The sequence below is a fragment of the Chelonia mydas genome, chromosome 10, assembly GCF_015237465.2.
Source record: "Chelonia mydas isolate rCheMyd1 chromosome 10, rCheMyd1.pri.v2, whole genome shotgun sequence".
Classification (NCBI taxonomy): domain Eukaryota; kingdom Metazoa; phylum Chordata; order Testudines; family Cheloniidae; genus Chelonia; species Chelonia mydas.
In genome coordinates, this window is record NC_051250.2 from 50,413,300 (window position 1) to 50,434,645 (window position 21,346).

The window sequence follows — 21,346 nt, forward strand, 5'->3', positions numbered from 1 at the left end:
TTTCTTGTAATATGGGGAAACCTTTCTCTCGAAATCCATAGGGTTGCTCCAAATGCCTCCAAGGATCTCAGGCTTGATAGGTAGGCTTATAAGCACAGTTCTCTCTGCTGTATCCTGTTTTATTCTAGGGAACAAAATAACCCACCAGTATCTCCACTGTCGTGAGGCCCTGGTTCAACATAGACACATCTACATGGTTCTTCAAATCACTGTGAACGTCCAAATCCATCTTCACTGGGCCCCCAGGAGAGAACACTAGTCTCATCCCCAGGCTCCACCCTTCATCTCAGTTTGTGGGGAGGAGCTCCATTCCCCTATCCCAAAAGTACAGCCCCATTACATCCTGTTGAAATCTATCGCCTATTAGGGCTCCTCTTAATAAGCTCAGTTCTACTCTTCAGCTACCTAATGGGCCCCAGCTGTCACTGCTTTCTTCAAGCCTGACACATAATATAGCTTAATACATACATCAGTTAATGGTGTGCCAGATGTATGTACCCACTTAGAATTATTATTCTTTGCTTCAGTGGCCTCCAGAAACCCACGGACTTTATTCCATTTACACTTGTTACTTCATGTAATATTCCAGTTCTTTTTTGCTTTCGTTTTACATAATTATATTCTTAGGCTGTAATGTCTCATGCCTTTTCTCCACCCTCACTTTGCTTTACTCTTTTCAGGAACTTGTGCGACTCTTGCAGCAGACAGTCCGGTCTTCCCAGTACGATAAATACTTTGCAAGCCGTCTTTGTGATGGGGTTCCAAAAGACAAATTAGAGCTGCTACACCAAAAAGATGATCAGATTTTGGGTCTCAACAACCAGCTTGAAAAGCTAAATCTGGAAAAAGATAGTCTTCAGCAGGAAGTAAAGAATCTGAAATGCAAGGTTGGAGAACTCAATGAGCAGCTGGGTATGTTAATGGAAACAATTCAAGCCAAAGATGAAGTGATCATGAAACTCTCTCGTCAGCTCAGTGAATGTGAGGACAATCCATTCTCCCAAAGTGGAACAGCAAATTTTTCCATGTCATCCTCTTTTAACAGGGAACTACAGGAGCTGGACAGACTAAAAGTAAGAGCAGTGTGTCTCTCCATTCGGGGTAGAGGAATCCTTAGTTCTCTATAATGCTTCACAATAGGCCATCATGTGTAGGAGATCACTAGAAGCTGCAGTATTGCTCTAGAATACTCACACCCATGAGATTTTTTTCTCTTCCCAGTGGAGCTTGGGATCTACATTTTGCTCTCTGCAGGACTATAATCCATAGCCACTAAAGTGTTGTGCTGGTCAATTCTGCTGTAGTACAGTATATTGTGTTTTCAGTAATACAGTCAGAGGCGCCGACTCTGTGGGTGCTCCAGGGCTGGAGCACCCATGGGGGAAAAAATGGTGGGTGCTCCCCCTCCCTCCCCATGCCTGCCGCAATCAGCTGTTTCGTTGTGTTCAGAAGGCTTGTGGGGAGGAAGGTGGGAGGAATGAGGACGTGGCGCACTCAGGGGAGGGGGTGGGCAGGGGAGGGGCGGGAAGGGGCGGGGCCTTGGGGGAAGGGGTAGAGTGGGGGCATGGCCTGGGGCAGAGCCAGGGTTGAGTACCCCTTCCCCCACCCCCGCCCCGGCACTTTGGAAAGTCGGCGCCTGTGAATACAGTAATTGCTATGGAGGAAGAATACCATGAGAAGTAATCAGGAATAAAGTGGAAAAAAGTAGGGGGCAGGAAGAAAACAAAGATGTAAGGGAAGAGTCAGAAACAAAGAACAACCGGTAAAAAATAAATGAGAGCAAAAGGAATAAGGGGGGAGAATAAAAGACCATTGTAAAATGACGGAAAGGTGATTTAGGCGTAAAAGGAGGAATAGACCAGCAATAAAGTCAAAATTAATAGTGGTGGCCCTATTGCTAGTGACCTACTTTCTCCCCTAACTCCTTTCACAGTTTTATAGGATATTGGAGTTTGGGTTCAAACAAAAATTTTTTTTTGGTAGCTCCCTAAACTACCATTTAAGCTTGCTTGCGATTGGATAATTACTGTACTCCAAAACAATTTGGAATATGATTGTGTTCCTATTTAAACAAAACTTTCAAAGGGAAAATGCGTTTTTGACATTTTAATCCACAACTTCCTACATCAGAGCATAAGGAATTCTGGATAATAAGGGATTAAACTACAGAAATGAATAAGCAAATGGTATTTTATCTACTGACAGAAGTGGATGTAGCAGATGAGGAATGCTGAGGATGTGGGAGTAGCAAGAGATGTTTGATGATACTTTGTTTGAAAAGTATCATCTTTCTCTCATTCATCCCCGAAGCTCTGGAGTTCAGGGTTGAGACAGGTTGACGCGAGAGAGCTTTTTGCTAGATACGTGTATTTCTGCATCATGGACATAGCCTTTGAAGTAATCATATATATAGTACCAATTGATTGAACCTATTCCTGCTGATTTGTACTAGCAATGTAAGTTTGGCTTTTTTTGTGCAAGGCTAGAAAAGAATATTATTTGGTTTGATAGTGATATTTAATTGACAAGATCTAATAGCTAGACAAGATGGGTGAGATAATATCTTTTATTGGACTAGCTTCTGTTGGCAAAAGATACAAGTTTTCAAACTACACAGAGCTCTTCTTCAGGTCGGGTCAAGATCTAATAGTGACTGCTTGTCCTGTATTCTACTGTATATTCTCAAATAGAAGTTTAAATGTCAATATCTATAGATGATAAACTTCAATTTTTATTAACAGGACAATCTTCAGGGGTACAAAACCCAGAATAAATTTTTAAATAAGGAGATTCTGGAACTTTCTGCTCTACGAAGAAATGCAGAAACAAGGGAGAGAGACTTGATGGCAAAGGTCAGATTAACCCAGCTTTTCTATACTTCCGTTTGAAAATGTCTAAAATAGATATTGGAGAAATGTTTAAACACTGAAAATGATCCTTTCACCACTCAGAACTGCACAGCTCCTTAAATCCATTGTCTTTTTAAAAGTTTTATTTCTCAGTTGTCTTGAAGAGTGTGACACATGGTAATGTGGGCATGACTTACCCCCTACACATGCTGTTTATATTCCATCGTGTTGCAATTTCATTTGTAAATCTGCCCAAGAAACTTCACTAAACAGTAGAAATGGAACTGTTTAGGTATGTTTTGTATGGTGACTCTCTGATGAGTGCCACTGTGCATTTACAATCTATTTAATCTTACTGCATGAATGATTTTTCAGATATTTGTATGACTTGACATTACCAGTGAATTAAAAAGTGCAGTCTTAATTTATGAGCACAGGAATATTTCATGCAAAAAGCTGTTTCTACAACATTTTGCTTTTCATTACACACAAGTCAGGAAATGCAGTTAAGGATGAGACTGTATTGTCATGTACAATAGTACACTAAATATGACACATTGAGTACAGTAAGCTTTAGTGAGTGTGAAGGGCGAATAAATTTTTTTGTAGCCTTTGTCAGTGTATGTAGATTTAGAGCACATTTGTGTACAGGTGAGTAGGGTATTTGAATGAAAGTGGTCAAGTTATGGTTTGCTTGGGGCTAATTAGATATGTTTATGTATGTGGATATGTTGTTTGAGCAGGACATGTCCAGACGTGGAACTACACTGCCGCAGTGCTCGGTGCCTATTTGGAGTGGTGCAGCGGTGTCTGGGACAGGGTCGACTCCATCAAAATGGCATCGGTGCGCGGCAAGCCATCGGTGCCTTCCACTAGTTGGCACCACTCCCCATCCACGGGACACTCTAAAAAGGCGAAGAGGCCTTTTCCACCAAGGCACCGGGGCAAGGCTGGGGGATAGACTAGACCCGCGTTGGGCAGTTCTTGATCCCCATCGACCTCGCGGCCTCCTAGTTAAATCAAGCGGAGTAGCCCACTCCAAGTAGCCCGGCCCACTCTGGAGGCCCTGCAGGCAGCTTGAGACGTTATGTCTCTACCAGTACCTGTTGCATCAACGCCAGCGGCTCCCCAGTCCAGAGGCAAACCGGTGCTCAGACCTCCATAGTCGCCTTCCGGATGGTGCCGCTCGCAGTCGAGGGAAAGTTCCCGACACTGTTCTCCACGCAGTGACCGTCCTGCATGCAGCCCGCACCGGTCCCCATAGACCCCCACCAGGTTGTCTGGCTGGGTGCTGAGCAGCAGGGGTTCCAGGCACCGCTTCGCCTCGAGAGAACGCAGATCTTGCGATCAGACCGGGACAGACGGCACCAGAGCGTGCCCTGCCGGGACCGGGACAGACAGCACTGGAGATTGCTGACTCCAAGAAGCTATCGTAGTCCCTCGTGGTACGGATGTCGGTGCTGCTCCTATTCTTCATCCCACTCAAGGTCCCTGCCGTGGCACCGCTCCTGCAGCCCCAGGCGTAGATTGCTAGCACCCAGCCACTGCGGATCCGCCCGTCGTAGCCATTTGCAGAGCAGCCGCTACTGACAGTACTCCCGCTCCTCCACGCCGGGATCACGGTCCTGAGATCAGCACCGCTCCTGACACCATCACTCATCCCCATCCCGGGATAGCAGTAGATCGTATGCCAGCCCGGCCTCCCTTCAAAGTTGACAGTCAGTGAGCCAGGCGGGACAGTCTGCTCCGTTGGTGCCGCAGCAGGTACAGTGGTACCAGTGGGCCCTGTGGGCCCTGACACAGCCCCCAGCGGTGACTCGCTTGGTGGCCAGAGCCTCAGAAAGACCGTCAGCCGCCCTCTCGCAGTCCCCCAGAAAGGGGTCAGTGGAGTGCTTCTCCCCAGTCCGAAGGGGACCAAGTGGTGGGTCCTGCGGCACTGGTGGGGACGCAGAGCACCGCACCCCCTCTTCGGCCTCCCCCGATGAGGCAATCACGGCCCCTCCTCCTCCAGTCCCGCAGGAGGGGACAGTAAAGCCAATCAGGAACTTTTGAAAAGGGTGGCATCAAACCTCAGCCTACAAGCTGAGGAGGTGGAGGAGCCCTCGGATTCCCTCTTTGATGTCCTCTCAGTTACAGCGCCAGCCAGGGTGGTTCTCCCACTCCATGAAGGGGTGGCAAAGATCTCAAATGCCCTGTGGGAAACCCCAGCTTCCTTGCCCCCATCTCTAAAAGGGCAGAATGAAAGTATTTCATGCCCGCGAAGGGGCACGAGTATCTGTATACCCACTCTGCCCTCAACTCTCTAGTGGTCGAGGCCGTCAACCACAAAGAGCGCCAGGGCCAACCAGCTCCTATTTCTAAGAATAAGGACTCGAGGAGACTAGATTTATTCGGTAGGAAGATTTATTCGTCCTCAAGTTTCCAGCTGAGGGTGGCAAACCACCAAGCCCTGCTGGGCAGATATGACTTCACCTTGTGGGACTCAATGCCCAAGTTTGCAGACTCCCTCCAGGAGCATGCTAAAAAGGAGTTTAAGGCTCTGGTCGAGGAGAGCACAGCTGCCGCTAGGGCGGCCCTTCAGGCAGCCTCGGATGCTGTGGATACGGCTGCAAGTTCTATGGCCTATGACGTGTCCATGAGGAGAGCGTCGTGGCTCCTGTTATCAGGGTTGTCCAGCGAGGCACAGGACGCCCTGCAGGACCTCCCTTTTGATAGCAAGGTCCTGTTTGCGGAACAAACAGACGTGAAGTTACACGGTCTTAAGGACTCTCGGACGACCCTAAAGACTCTTGGGCTCTATGTCCTGGCCTTGGCCAGGACCAAATTCAAACCGCAGCAGGCTCCTAGTCAGGCCACACACTCCAGATATGAGCCCCCTTATTAAAAAAAAATCAAGGGACTATAAAAAGCACCCACAACAACAATCTTGGCCTGCGCCTCAGCCTGGGCCCTCCAAGGGCAAGCAGGCAGGTAAGTGGCAGTTTTGATGGGAGGCCCAGGGACAACTTAACAGTTTGTACCAGGGATCCACCCGACCTTCTCTTCTCCAACCACCTATGTACTTTCCTCCCAGAGTGGTCACAGCTGACCTCGGACCAGTGGGTCCTTAACACCATCTCCCAGGGCTATACCCTCCAATTTCTTGCTACCCCACCTTCTCTCCCCGTCACTCTTCAGGGACCCCTCTCATGAGGGCTTACTCGAGCAAGAGGTGCGGCGGCTCCTTCACTTAGGACCGTTGAAGGTAGTGCTGGCGGAGTTCAAATACAAGGGGTACTACTCCTGCTATTTCCTTATCCTGAAGGTGAAAGGGGGCCTCAGGCTCATCCTGGACCTGCGAGGCCTGAAGCAGTACATGGTAAAGCTCAAGTTTCGCATGGTCTCTCTGGCCTCCATCATTCCCATCCTGGAGACTGGTACACCACCCTTGATCTACAGGACACATACCTCCACATTCACATATTCGAGAGCCACAGGCATTTCCTCCGTTTCACGGTAGGGCAGGAACAGTACCAGTTCACTGTCCTCCCGTTTGGCCTATCAGTGGCTCCCAGGGTCTTCACAAAGTGTATGTCTGTGGTAGCAGCCTACCTCAGGCGTTGTGGGGGGGGGGTCAGATTTTTCCCTACTTTGACGACTGGCTGGTCAAAGGCAGCTCCAGATCACAGGTACATGATCACGTAACACTCCTGTCCACGTGCTCCACAAGGGCTGCTGGTAAACAGCACCAAATCCATATTGGTATCAATGCAATGCATAGAGTTCATTGAAGTGATTCTGGACGTGACATCGGCCAGAGCCTCCCTCCCTACAGACAGATTCGAAACCCTGAGGGAACTCATCAGGGTGGTCACGAGGTTTCCCGTGACGGGTGCCAGAGTGTGCCTCCAACTTCTGGGTCGTATGTTGGCATGCACGTATGTGGTTCGTCACGCCAGACTCAGGATGTGGCCCCTTCAGCTCCAGTTGGCTTCGGCTTTCTCCCAGTCCAGAGACAGGATGGACAAAATTCCTCACTGTGCCGGGACCTGTACTAACTTCCCTCCGCTGGTGGTCCACCCCGGTGAACATGCTCCAAGGGGTCCTGTTCAGGGGCCAGTCCCCAACTGTGGAGTTGGTGTCCTATGCGTCAGACTTGGGGTGGGAGGCCCACATGGGAAATCTCCAGACTTAAAGTCTGTGGTCTGTGTAGGAACTAGCCCTGCACATAAATGTCAAGCACACACACCTATTGTGGAATGGACATGAGCAACACATCTCAAAGAACACCAGTTACGGAAGAGGTAACTGTCTTTTCCAGTCTAAGCATGAAGCATTTAATTATAGTATTTGCTATCATAAACAGTATAATAAAATAAAATCCATTTCGGAATGTTTGTTCAAATGTTTGAGTCGCTTTGTGCAATCTGGACATGTAAAAATAGGAAAGGAAAACTGACTATTTTCAGGTTATAGATTTGTATCCCTTTGATCTTTAGGCTGTGTGAATTTTGAATCAGATGTTTAGAAATACTTAGTGTGACATGTATTTGTGTTTCTAATTAGTACAGTAATTTGGCATGTTATTCTCTACAGTGTGCTAGCCTGGAAGCCAAACTTTGTCAGATAGAAAGTAAATACTTGATCTTGCTTCAAGAAATGAAGACTCCTGTTTGCTCTGAGGAACAGAGACCTACTCATGATGTCATTACTCGATTGCTCGAAGATGCATTAAAAGTGGACAGTAGTGAGCAACCAGAACAAGCTTTCTTTAAACCTTTCCTTGTCAGGTAAACCTGAGGCTAATTTAATTATTTTGAGGGAATCCAGTCTGTATTTGGAGGGAGGCGTGGGTGGAGAGTGGATTTCAGATATGAAACTTCATATGTATTGTAAAGTCTTAAGTATCCTAAAAGTACTTCAGGTGAATGAATATACAATGTTTTCTCATCCTCCATTTCCCCTCTGAACAGTACACTTATACCCTAGGCATCTTGGCTGATGTGTATTGCTGGGCCAAAGGTATTTGCATATGAAAATTGATAGTTTTTTTTTTTAATTTCTAGTTTACTTTCCCTCCATGAATAATAGCATAACTATATCTGTGAAATCACATAACAGGCCTTGTAAGCACAATACTTTGTTTCAATTATATTAAATAATTTGGTATCCAATTAAATATCGGCAAAATTATCCAATACATTTAACTATTCCAGATATTAATGTAACGGGGTTGTCCCATAATTTTGTGTACATAATTCTATGGCTTAAACTCCTTGCAGTGACTTACATAACATTAATTCCAAATGTAGATACAGTCTCTGAATACAGAATTGTTCAAAAAGTAAAATATATTTTGTAATAAACTAAATAGGGAACTTTGACACTTTTATTAAAATAGTATGAAAGCTCTGGCATGGTTTAAGGATATTGCTGTATAAACTATTACCAAAGTAACTTAAGAATGACTACTTGGAATTTCCTTAGAACATACCAGACTGCAAACTTTTTGTAGAAATCATATTCTTTTTTTTCTTACAGTGAACATGATATTTATGGGTTTCAGACAGTCCCAGAAGACGATGAGGAAGAGAAATTAGTAGCAAAGGTGCGAGCCTTAGATCTGAAATCCATTACTCTCACTGAAAACCAGGAGATTTCCACAGGGGTAAAATGGGAAAACTATTTTGCAAGCACAATGAACAGGGAGATGATATGCTGTCCAGAACTGAAGAATCTTATCCGCTCTGGAATCCCGCATGAACATCGTTCCAAGATGTGGAGGTGGTGCATCAACCTCCACATTAAAAAGTGCAAGGACAGTACTGATCCTGGATATTTCCAAACCCTGCTTCAGAATGCCCTTGAAAAACAGAATCCTGCATCCAAACAAATAGAGCTGGATCTCTTGCGAACTTTGCCAAACAACAAGCATTACTCTTCCCCCACTTCTGAAGGGATCCAGAAGCTAAGAAATGTCCTTCTGGCATTTTCGTGGAGAAATCCTGATATAGGATATTGCCAAGGTCTCAACAGGTATTATATTTCAAATCTGATTAATAAGAGTGAAACACTTGGTAGATGTGTACAGTAAGGATAGCACTGTGCCCTGAAGATGAATTTTTTTTATTGTTGCCTTCATTAGAGATATTCCTCATCTTGCTGATTTGATAATTTGGAAGCTGTTTCAAACCTTGTAACAGTTTGGGAATAAATGTATCAAATAGTTGAATTATTGAACAGGAAGAATTTGCAAGAAAAAAAGTCATTCAAAATAATGTTTAAAAGTGTTGTTTTAAGACAGTGATCATAAAATTGATAAATAATTTCCTGAAAAATAAGGGGCTTAGTTCTCCCTCCTATAATATGAAGAACAAGTTAATCTAAGGGCCACATTTTGGAGTACTTCTTCATTTTTCAAAGACATGCACTAGATGATCACAGTTTTTTCTGTTCAGAAGAGTTGATGACTTGATCAAGTGCTTTGATTTGTTGGCTTTTTTAATGAGGAGAGAAATCCATGCTTGGGCCATAAACATAGACTGACAGAAACCTGTAAAAATAGATTTTTGCAGAGGAGGTAGGATTGGAGGGAACTCATACAATTAACGTGGTGTTTAACTGAGCTGAAGTTTTGTGTTGCTTTAATGTCTGTCTTTAGTTTAAAACATAAAAAAATGAAAGCTCTGGCTGATTGGTTAAAAACATTTGGCACTAGAAGGGCTGCTCCTGGGTGAATTTTGCATCACTGCGTGTGCGCAGAATTCATTGCTCCCATAGATTTATTTGCTTACCCGCAGAAAAAATGACTTCTGACAGAGAAGCAAAGGGAAGCCGCAAGAGTGGTAATGCGCCCACTCTCTGGCAATGCAGACAGGTAGGTTTGGACACCCAAAGCAGCCAGTAGAGATGTAAATCACCACCTGGCAGGGGCTGGGTAGTTGTGTGCGAGAGGGACATTATTGCAGCACGCTCAGCGTGGAGGGGCAGGGCTTTGGGGTATTTCTGAAGAGGTAGGTGTAGGGCAGGCTCTGTTCCCTCTGGCAGAGGAGAATGTAGCAGCCTGTCTGCTTAGTTAATTGTTCTTAGTGAATTCCCCCAGGAGTATAAAACGGGTGTGTAAATTTTAAGGCTCTATTACATTGCCAGAGTGGTGTAAAGGAGCCTTATTGTAAAGGACAGTATAGTCTTATAAATGCTTATGGTCCTTTAGTGATTAGAATTGGTATACATTTTTGGACTGAAAAAATTTCCTATCAAAATGTGCTCCATGAACTGTTTGCTACTGACCTTTTTCGAGATGGTCTGTAGTCAGTATAGACTGTGAGTTTGAGTCCCTGGCCCTTACTTGCTCTTCAGTTGCCTATGATGTAACACTGAGCATGTGGCTGCATATATTTGTTGACTAATAATTAGAAATAAATTACTAGCTACCTTACTATTAGACAGAGGGGGTTTGATTATTTCCTCCAATGCTCCACACTCCCATTCTCCATCCATTGTATTGTAGTTTAAATAAATGACCAAAATAATTGAAACTAGCTGGATTATATTGCATTATTTTGACCAAAACTATGCAGAATTTTAAAATATTGGTCACAGAATTTTTAATTTTTTGGCACAGAATTCTCCCAGGAGTCAAGGGCCACAGATCCTATCATTTGCCTAGTGCATCTTACGCTAATAAATCTGGTCAGGAAATCCTGACTCTGGTGTTTCTATTCTAAAAAACATTTCAAGAGTTTGTAGCATTTCTAACTTAAGTACAGAAAAGTATTCAGGATCCATAAAAGGCCTCTATAAAAGAGGGGGTTGTCTGAACTTTTTTCCCCCATTGATACAGTTTTTCACTGATGTAATTACACTGGTGAACACCTGTGGAGTTTAGTAGGTTTACTGCATTGGTGTAGAGTGACTTGCACTGGTGCAGCTTTATCCTGATTTGAAATCTATGCCAAATGAATCTGGTGAGGCCATATGTGTGCATAAAAGAAAAACAACAAAAAATAGTGTAGACAAGCCCAAAAGGATTCCTCTCTGAGAGGAATTTGTGGTAAATTAATCTTGTCTCTTAATGTGTGCAAAATATTTCCAAAATTTCCCCAGTTATTTTCATATAAGCCTCAGCTAGGGCAAGAACATTCTGTTTAGTATTCACTATGCAATTGGTACTTCTACTTTTTTTACTAAGAGAATATGACCCAGAAATAAAATAAAATAAAGGATTGCAGGAATCTGGTGGTAAGGGAGATTGGCTCGGGCTGCGTGGGGGGGAGGCGGGAAGTAATATTCTCTTCTGTAACTTCCTTCCTGGTTTTCTTTTGTCTCCACCACCACCATTTTTAAAGTTGTCACTTCTCCTTGATGATTGTTTTGAGACACTTGTTTGGAATATTGCTGTACTGGCAGTTGGTAAAGAGAAGAAAGAGAGAGGGCAAAAGAAGAGAGTGCGGAAATGCAATCCAATCTGATTCACATGTAGGTGAATCTAATAACGCTGTGTGACACAGAAATTTTCAAGATATTTTGTAATGAAATGAAATCCTCATACATTAGAGAGAATTATGTATAGTTTGCTTTTTTTAGATTTAAAAAACAAAGTGCCCAAATCAAGGCAGACGGGTTGCTATCTGGAGACCCCAGGAATCTCTTGGTTTGAAATGCTTAAATTGTACAGAGAGAGCTGCTGACATAAGAACCTAGCAAAAAGTGGAGTGGCGGAATGAAGTGTGTTAGTCAGTTTTGCTTACTGTGGTAGATAGATGAAAGAAATAACTAGTTAAACAACTTTGCCATTGGACTTGTCCAAGAATTGGGAGCCTAAACAAGGTCTATAGGATTACACACAGGGGTAGAGGGTACAAGAAACAGAAGTGTTCCCTTTTGATTGCTTATCAGTCACCTATGCTTAGAAAAACGTGGGTCCTGAAGATAATTGTACTATGCCAAAAAATGAACTATCCTTGGAGATCACAAAAGGAATGGCCATTCTGGATCAGAGCCATCATGCTCTTGGCCAACACAGGGTGATTAAGGAGACAATGCAAGAAACCTCACGTCTGAATAAGCATTTCAGACTGAGTGTGACCTAACTTATTAAAATAATTATAAAATGTTTTTGCTGTTTTTGAACGTTAATTGTCAGACTTCGGCAGATTCACGAAACTTAAGGAAAAGTTAGTATCTATGCCCTTACTGTAGTTTCCTTCACCTTGCAAAATCTGAGAAGCTGTCTAAGTTCTATGATGTCCTAAGTAGTTACTGTTTCCACATTCAGAAGTTTCAGCAAGCAAGTGATGTTAGATTAAGGCAATCTGACTTGAAAAAGAAAAGTCAAGTCTGATATTATATGCACTTAATGTAACTTTGGTTTTCATCGCTCCCCTTGACTGTGCAAACAGGAAGACCAGAAATGCAGCTAAATGTCCTTTGATCATGTTATGGTTTTCATGAAATGGAAAAGTGAGACTGACACATTAGTATTTTTATTTTATTTTTCAAACTACACAGCCCAACCAGCTACTTTTTCGGAAGCCCTGAATATGCCACACTTGCCGTTACATTCTTGAAAGCTCCTTCACTACGAATGCTTTATAGTAGAGCCCTAGGGGAATTTTTCTTCAAACAGTTCACTCTTCAATTTTGTTTTTTTTCTGATTCAGTGGCCATCCCATCTTCTTCACAAAAAGCAAAAATGAAATTCAGTTCTCTCTGTTACCAGAAAAGAGAGACGATTATTACTTTATACAACAAAATATAATCAATGTATTTTTTTTCCCAATAGCTTTTGGCAAATAAACTTCTAAGGCACCAAACCTACAAGATGCTTTATGTGAGCTGATCCCTGCAAGCGCATGGTGCTCCATTGACTTCAGTGGGGCTCACTGCAGGCGCCAAGGTTCTCCTGTGCCAAAGCAGCCTTAGTATATCACAAAATACCTTGAAAAGCTGCACAGTAATTTCACTTTAGAGGCTAGATACTTTTGGAAAGCTCACTAAATAACTTGGAAATTAAAGGAACATATCAACTTAAAATCATGCTTCAGTTTGAAATTTTGTAGCCTAATATCTCAACTAAGACCTAAAATTACTATAACTTGGAAGATATTGGTGAGAAATATTGATTTACCTTTTTTCTGTTAGTTTGGCAGCAAACTCACAAAATAAATTGTGTAATCATTGTCACTGTTTCCCCTATGTAGTCCGTTAGTTTTTAATGATTATTTATGTGAAACACAGCAAAAGGGGGGAGAATTTTTTCAAGTAAAGTAAGATCATAAATATTTTTTAAGTAAAGTAAGATCATAAATATTAAGTAAAGTAAGATCATAAATATCGGCATGGGGTCTCGGGCATGCATAGTCCTTAGAATTACTTTTTGCTCATTTTTAAAATTATGATAAATTTCAAGTTGGTAGTGTTGTTATACATAAAACCGTAGCTTTAAGAACTTGTAACTCCTTTAATTCTTTTACAGATAGCTATTTAAATAATGCACGGGACTTCCTTTTTGTATAAAGTATAGGAGGATCTTTATTTTCAACTCTGCCATTAAAGGAGGCTGTGAGGATTAGGAACCACAGCAATGGCCTTGGAACCAACAGGTTCCCATTACTTTAATTTGGCCAAGCCACTGACTGAATGGCTTCCAGCAAATCAGCTGCCTTCCTTTTGCCTTAATTGGTCCTCTTATTTAGCTGAATAGAAGTACTGACACCCAAGACATGCCTCCTGTTTGAGCTAGCCTAATAATTTTAAATGTATTTAGTAAATTGGTTAGTATAGCCCATTATCAGTCCATTATTCCTTGCTGAACAAAAAGTAAGGTTGTTTTATTTTAAAACTTTGTTTTAATAGATTTGATTGGTGTTCTAGTCGGCTTCTTTTCAAAACTCTCTCTTTTTATTTTTAGATTGGTAGCAATTGCACTTCTCTACTTGGAACAGGAAGATGCTTTTTGGTGTCTGGTTACAATAGTGGAAGTTTTCATGCCTCGTGATTATTATACTAAAACTCTGCTAGGCTCTCAGGTATGCATTATGCCAAAATAAAACAGTCTTGAAAACTGCCGCTGAAATATGGTTTCAATCTAATCCTGACTTTGAAAGCTACTTCTTAGAAATTGGGTAATAATACTTGCCTCCAACAATGGGGCTATTGTGAGATTAGATTGGTTAGTATATGTAAGTGCCTTGTACAATGGGGGCCCAGACCTGACTGAGACTTCTAAGTACTACTACAGTATAAATGTCTAATAAAAAGTGGTGTGCTTTGAAACACGTACAGAGCTGTGTAAGTGCTTAGCAGCAGTAATAACATGTCTGTCCTCTTTAGGTTGACCAGCGAGTGTTCAAGGATCTGATGAGTGAGAAACTGCCACGGTTGCATGCTCACTTTGAACAATACAAAGTTGACTACACACTCATAACTTTCAACTGGTTTCTGGTAGTATTTGTGGACAGCGTGGTCAGTGACATCCTCTTTAAAATATGGGACTCTTTCCTATATGAGGGATCAAAGGTGAGTTGTATGAGCTAGATGTTCTTCAGTTCATATCAGATGTTGTAACAAGACACTGTGGTGTTGAGAAATCCAAGATGGGGGATGGTTGTATTTCGCAAGAGTATGTTAGTTTTAAGAGCTGCTCAAAAAAATGGAGTGAGGAGGAAATTTACAGAACAGCTTTTCCAGCCAACAAATTCTTCCATTTTAAGTCTAAATTTTGGGACTTGGATGCATCAAAGTCCTTTTTGAGAAATAAGCAGATATCTAACCAGTATTTCCTGGGTTACAAATATTCTAAAATAGAGGTGTAGGAAAGTGCAAGACTTGGCTGAGAGTATGGAGGTGGCGGTGGTTTTCCTGTCACCCTACAACAAAAATTTTTTTTTAATTTTCTGTAGACACCCATCTAGTGCTCGGGGCACCTAACCCATTAATTAAGAATTTTAGCATTAAAAAGAGACTACAAACAGTTGCCTATAAATGTACCCACCTCAGCAGAAACCCACATATGAAATGGTAGCTGAATAAAACGGACAGTTTTATTTAAAAGGTTTTTTTTTTCTCAGACACTTAGGTACAACAGGAACACAGCACTTAAGCAAATAGGGGAAGGGGGAAGAGAAAGAGATGGGGGAAAATAGGCAAGAGTAGTAAGTTCACTGCCATAGCTTTCTCGTAAGTGAACATTCCAGTTTACAGTGTGGCTTTTTTTTCTTTTCTTTTTTTTTTAGTGTGTTTATTTAAAATAACTTTTAAAAGACCACAATACTGTGATAAGATATACCTGTACAGAGTTGCAAAGTGCTAGGCCTGCTGAACCCATTCTATCATGGAGAGAGTGTCAAGACTGTTGTAACTCCTACCAGTGACTGACTGAGCAGCTGTTGGCAAAAGTTGAATTGGCTTTGAAAAACCAATTACTTTTTTTTAATATAATGCAAAATATTTTTTTTTAATTTCAACTCTGAAACAGCTTTTGTGGTTTATTAGGCCATATTGTCTTTGCTTTACAGATTAGTTTTTGTAAGGAGCTCAGAAGCCTTTGGACATTAGTTTAGATGGTGTCCAAATTATTATTGTACCTGGGGAAAAAAATGTTTGAGCATCACAAACAGAGCTGCTTCCTCTACAGAAGGCTGCCATTAGGCTAAAGAGCACACACTAATGCAGAAAGATCACAACATTTCTAAAAATCAGTTTTATAATAAAAGTGAAGGTGTGAATCATTGTATTCAGAATGTAATGTGTATATATAAACCTTTTTTGAATATCCAGGTCATTTTCCGTTTTGCCCTGGCTCTTTTTAAATACAAAGAAGAGGAGATCTTAAAACTGCAAGATTCAATGTCCATATTCAAGTATCTCCGATACTTCACTCGCACCATTCTTGATGCTAGGTAAGTACTTTAAAAACATATTCAATATCTACAATATTTTATGTTGGGGCACAAATGAGACACTTCCCCTAGATGGGTGGCATCTGTTCAGAAGAATACCTAGTGAGATTTCTAGTCACTGGTTTAATTTTGTCTATCCTCTTCCTTAAAATGTGTATATGAAAGACTCCCCCCATTCAGAATTCAAAAGCAAAAAAGTAGCTGCTGATAAAATGATAAAAAGCATCATCTTCTAAGCAATTTGGCAGTTTAACCCCATATTACTATAGTTACTTTGTAGTGTTGCCATTTACTCTTACTCATATTTGTATTGCAGTAGCACCTAGAGCCCCATTGTGCTAGGTGCAGTAGAACCACGCAAAATGATAGTCCCTGCCCTTAACAATTTATAATCTGAGCATAAAGTAAGAGATATGGATATGTCCTATTGAATCAAGGATACCTTGTGTACTACTAATACAGGTACATAGGCAAGCATTGGGTTGTCAGAATATTTTATATTCTGGTATGCGTGTGTTTGAGATGACGGGAACTAGACAGTGCTATAAGTGCTATTCTGTCCTTCGTTCTTCTTTGCAGAGGGAGTGCAGTTTATGTGCACTGTGTTCAGCATAAATTAGCATCTAATGTTCTTAAATATTTGATACAGGGAGGGTGGTAAGTTAAATAATAGCAAAAAAATTATTTTTCATAAAATAGCAGTTTGTTTGGATTAGAATTCGGCACAACAGTAATACACTTGAAACTTTAACATTCTTGGCTGTTCTCTGATAACAGCTAAACTCAGGGTGCAGGTTGGGTGGTATTTACTATACTAAATTGCATGTGAATTAGGCTTTAAAATCTGATTCCTGTTCAGAGCTCCCTGTATGGTTTGGGAGTTCTGAATGGAAGAAAAGACTAACTTGTCTGTATAGTTTCACCCAGTGCTTAAAGATGAATGTGAGGGGCTGACCCAGTGAAAATCTTCTGCACTTCCACATAGGAGAGGGAAGTTTGCCTTTGGCTCCCCAGAATAAAGTGGCTCTGAGGGGATGGAACCCAGACTGTTTTGTGTACCTGAGCATTGACTCCCTCCCCCCACCCCTTTGATAATGATGATTTAAGAAATGATTGCGGAGAGCTGTGTTTAGTTCTTCTTGGCCAAAGGAAAATGTTGCTCATGACTCCCAACCTACAAGTGGGGAAAAGTGTGTGTGGGTGGAAATGTTTTTAAACATACAAAGCAACAGAAAGATAAATGGAACTAGTGCTTACTAAACCTGAGCCTTTTGAGTATTCCAGGAATTTTTAACCTATAATCTCCTTTGAATTAAAATGACTTTCCGCAACAACACTGCCAGAAACTGATGTTTGCAGACTGAATTGTTGTCCCTCCCTAATTTAAACAGTCGTGCTCTTTTCTTTGAGATAATGTCAATCTTGAAGCTTACAAGACTTGTCAAGCTGGACCTTCTTTTTTTTACAAATGTGTATAACACCTAGTGATGGAATTCAATTTTGATTTTTAAAATTGGATTACTGCAGCTCCCACAGAAACCTTTTTGTATTACCAAGGCGTGTTTACTAAACCAGATTGGCTTAAGTCTGGAAAACTTGGGGCCCCAACTATTTACTTTTTTTAAATTATATTCCTTTTATTTTAGGGATGGCAGACTGACATTCTCTGATGGTTTAAGTTAAGGCACATATTGGTGTACAAAAGCTTTGTAATACATGCGCACTGTGTTCTATTTTTTAAATCCCATTCTGTATTTGACTTTAAAATGGACACTCTCTGAAAATATTTTATAGTAGTACAGTGCCACCTTGTGGATTTAAGCTGAATTGATTAATTTAAAAATCAATCTTTGTAAAATAAGATACATGATTCATGCCCTTCTAGCCTCTCAAGTTCACCATTTTACAATTTACTTTTAAAAATATTTTTGAACTTGTAAAGCTAAGTGATTTAAAAAATGTAGAAAAATGACTATTCTAGATGTGATTCCAGTCTTGTGAAAAAACACACATCATCCTATTCATAATACAGAAAAGACAGACATTCAGTTATGTGATTCCTGGACGTTTTCAAGAGGCTGGAATAATTAATGGGCACTAACACATTTCTGAAGTTTAAGCTGCCTAATTGGAAAAGTCCCGACTAATGTGTGCATTGGTGCAGCTTCAGAATAATGTACAGGGAAATAAGAGTTGTATACCTAATTGTCTCACTATGATAAAATTGTACCTTAGATGACCTGTTTTAGAGTATATATTTAGTGAGAGGTTATTGATGTTTGTGTGCATAGAAGCAAGGAAATTACTGTTTCAACCTATAAGACCTCTGAGTCTTCTACAATATGAATGTGAAAGGCTGGGATTTTCCTAATCTATAAACTGCAGACCATCTTAAGAGAAGCTAACTAATTTCAGTAACAGTTGGGATCAATTTATCAGGTGCTCAAATGAGCTATTGTGGGGAAAATGAGAACTTCGGATATAATCATTAAAGATGTTTTATCACAGTTGCAGATCAGCAATATTGCTTATTCTCCTACAAGAATAGGCTAAATAGAATTATAGTACTTTTTTTTAATACGGAAACTGGTGCAGTACTTTCCGGAGCCATGAAATGCAGAATGCAACTGTTGTTGTAGCCCATTTATTTTGAAAGTGGAGTGCATTTGGACTTGTACAGTAACCTAATGTCAGATTTCTCAAGGCAATAGTATTGAATTAATTTCAGCAGAACTAAAGCAGAAGATCTGAAATAAGGAATATTTAGGAAATAAATATTCAGTAACCACCCTGGTTGATGAAACTCTTGTTAATCAAAGCTTGGTTACACCTCCTGCCACAATGTTTCAATGTCATTAAAACCATAGCATAGTGTAGACTTGGCAGCTGCTTCTGCAGTCTGGCCAGCATTTAAGGGGAGATTCTGTAACTAAAGTGGTCATTTTAAAACTGCTTCTTTTCCAAAGCTACCTTGAAATTTCAGCATTTCACCCAAGACACACCAGGTACATGGGGAGAGCTATGCCAGAGATTCATTTTGCACCATGTATAAAGCACTAAAGTGAATGAAGCTTAAAACTGCCATTAAAAGCCATAGATCCCGTTGTGATCGTCTAATGCTAAGTAATCTTTCAGGAAACTGATCAGCATTGCTTTTGGGGATCTGAATCCTTTCCCGCTGCGTCAGATCAGGAACCGGAGGACCTACCACCTGGAGAAAGTGCGCTTGGAGCTAACTGAACTTGAAGCCATTCGTGAGGACTTCCTGCGTGAACGGGAGACCAGCCTAGACAAAAGGGACCTTATTAGTGATGACGAAGAAGATAGTTGAGAGAATTCATTGACTTACGCTCTCTTTTTGGAATCGTGACCAAAGCTTATTGAATGGGGTAACTTCAATACACTTCTATTTTATTAATCCTTTAAAACTGAATGTTAAATAGTAGCATTTGGAAATATGCAGGACAGATTTCCAAACCTCAGCACTTTCTTTCAAAAATATTGTTTTGTATCGGAGGCCAAACAGTTCTGTTTACACCTGTGTTCATGCAACTGTATAGAGCACTTAAAAATTAGTCTTTCAATCAGTTAAACAGCTGAGCTGCCAGTTGTTCTTCTGAAGTGCCTCGTCACAGTGCCTGTATGTGAAGAAGTGGCATCTACCATTTTGTCTCATTTCTGAACTTGTATATTATACTGAACGTAGTTATAAATTTGCATAGCACAGCCCCACAACATGAAAAGACATCATTTTTCAGTTTCAGGCAGATGCACAAAACTGGCTTTCATAGTATTGTCATGAATAAATCAACCATTATTTGTGTTACAGCTGAGAGGGTATGGAATGGAACACAGCAAGAGCTTTCACGTTGCTGTTTCTCTAAAGGCAGCATGAAAATGGGATAGCTAAAAAGAAAGTGTGTGTGTATATATATACTTTAAATGAGTATTTGTTTTTTATTTTATCTTTCAGACTACTTTAATTACAGTGCAAAACATAATGGTTGTATTTATTTTGAACAGCTGTTTTATATTATCAGATTCCCCTTAATGCAGAGGGAAATGTCCATCATGTTCTGCCATTTAATCTTTTTGTTTTTCTTCTGGCCACAACTTCTCAAAAAAATGACAAGCAGCTGTTAAGGAGATGGAGTTCACCACAGGAGTCCCACAAACATGTAGCAGATTTTCTGTTGCTTAAGTTGTAACGTTTGTTTTTCAATAAGTCCTATTCTTCTCTCTGTTTGGGGTCTATACTAGGATGATGTTTGGATTTTAGAAAAGCACCCAAGGGAACAACTTTTTTAATGAATAAAAACTATACATTGCAATGTTTACATTACAGTATTCTTAGAAAGGAAAACAAATTTTAGAAGTGCATCAGAGCAATCTAAAGGCCACAGAGCCTGTGAAGAAGTTGGTTAACATTCTTTTTTTATGGAAATAAACCCTATAACACACTTCCAAAAACATGCTGCTGTGAATGCTGTATGCATATGTATCCACGAGAGAGCTCAGGAAACAGACAGTGTTATTCCCCTAGCATTGTCTCTGGCATTGTGACTATGAATAGCTTGTTGGGTACCACTGTTGTTTCACTTTGTGATGTACGCTGTTAGAAGGTTAGGTAGAGAACCTGATGGATTTTTCTTGCTTTGTTCTTATTCTGTTTAGGTTTGTTTGATAGTCTTCTTTCCCAAGCTTTTCAATCATCAGAATTCAATCATCTGTTTGATCTAAACATTACCTTTGTGAGGGCAACATAAAATAAGAAGTCAAACAAAAGTCATTAAATATCTCTCTCTCTCTCTCTCTCAAAGGTGTTTTCCTTTCCTTGGCAATAAAGCAGTGAGAATTGCAGTACCAGTTTAAAGTATCATCAGATTTCAATAACCTTCCATTCAGCCGTTAGATGGTATATTTATTTACTCTTCTATTTCAGTCCTATTCGTGTAAAAAAGGTTAGAATATTGTGGGAGGAGTGGGGTGGTATTTCACAACTCTTTTTTTTTTCTTTTTTTTTAATTTCTGTTGGCTTTGCTGAAACTTGATTAAAGATATTTTGCTTTTCAACAAATATTTCCTTTATACAGAAATTGTCCAGTGTTAAGCCTGAACAGAATAAGATCAACGCATATCATGTAACTTGAAAATCTTGGTTAGATATATATTGAAAGACTTGTTTGTTTAACTAGCAAAACATATAAGTTCAAATACGCAACAAGCCCTTATGCTTATTAGAGAAAACTGGAATGATCTTCAGAATTATTTCAGTTGTGTTTTAAAACATTTCTAGCATGAATAGTACAAGCAGTAAATTTCTTACTTGCACCTCTTGCCTTATACTTGAATTTACTAGGCAAGTTTTTCATATTATTGCATGTTCTGTATTTCTGTTATACTTACTACTACAATGAGTATTTGAATATACAAATCAGACCAACTTTTTAAATGTTCTGATTGTTTGCTGTCAGTGTCTTGGAGGAGCTGGTCTCTAACCAGATCTGTGTCTCTACTTTTTTTAAAAAATTTTTCAAGCATTAAATGAAATCCGTCCATTTTTGTAAACTTGTTTAAGTTCTTCCTTAGCATAGCAACGTTGAAAATACTAGGTTG

The 21,346-nt window shown here is 40.5% G+C and overlaps 1 protein-coding gene across 1 annotated transcript in view; it reads left to right on the top strand.

Moving 5' to 3' along the window:
* TBC1D2B (TBC1 domain family member 2B) overlaps positions 1–21,061 on the top strand; it is a 64,052-nt gene extending 42,991 nt beyond the window's left edge. Inside the window, exons 6-13 of the mRNA XM_037910886.2 lie at positions 681–1,073; positions 2,742–2,852; positions 7,425–7,618; positions 8,370–8,864; positions 13,741–13,858; positions 14,163–14,348; positions 15,609–15,730; positions 18,866–21,061. Coding sequence (XP_037766814.1) covers positions 681–1,073; positions 2,742–2,852; positions 7,425–7,618; positions 8,370–8,864; positions 13,741–13,858; positions 14,163–14,348; positions 15,609–15,730; positions 18,866–19,061 — 1,815 coding nt within the window. The 3' untranslated portion in view covers positions 19,062–21,061. The remainder of the gene's footprint in view (positions 1–680; positions 1,074–2,741; positions 2,853–7,424; positions 7,619–8,369; positions 8,865–13,740; positions 13,859–14,162; positions 14,349–15,608; positions 15,731–18,865) is intronic.
* Positions 21,062–21,346: the final 285 nt, after the last annotated feature.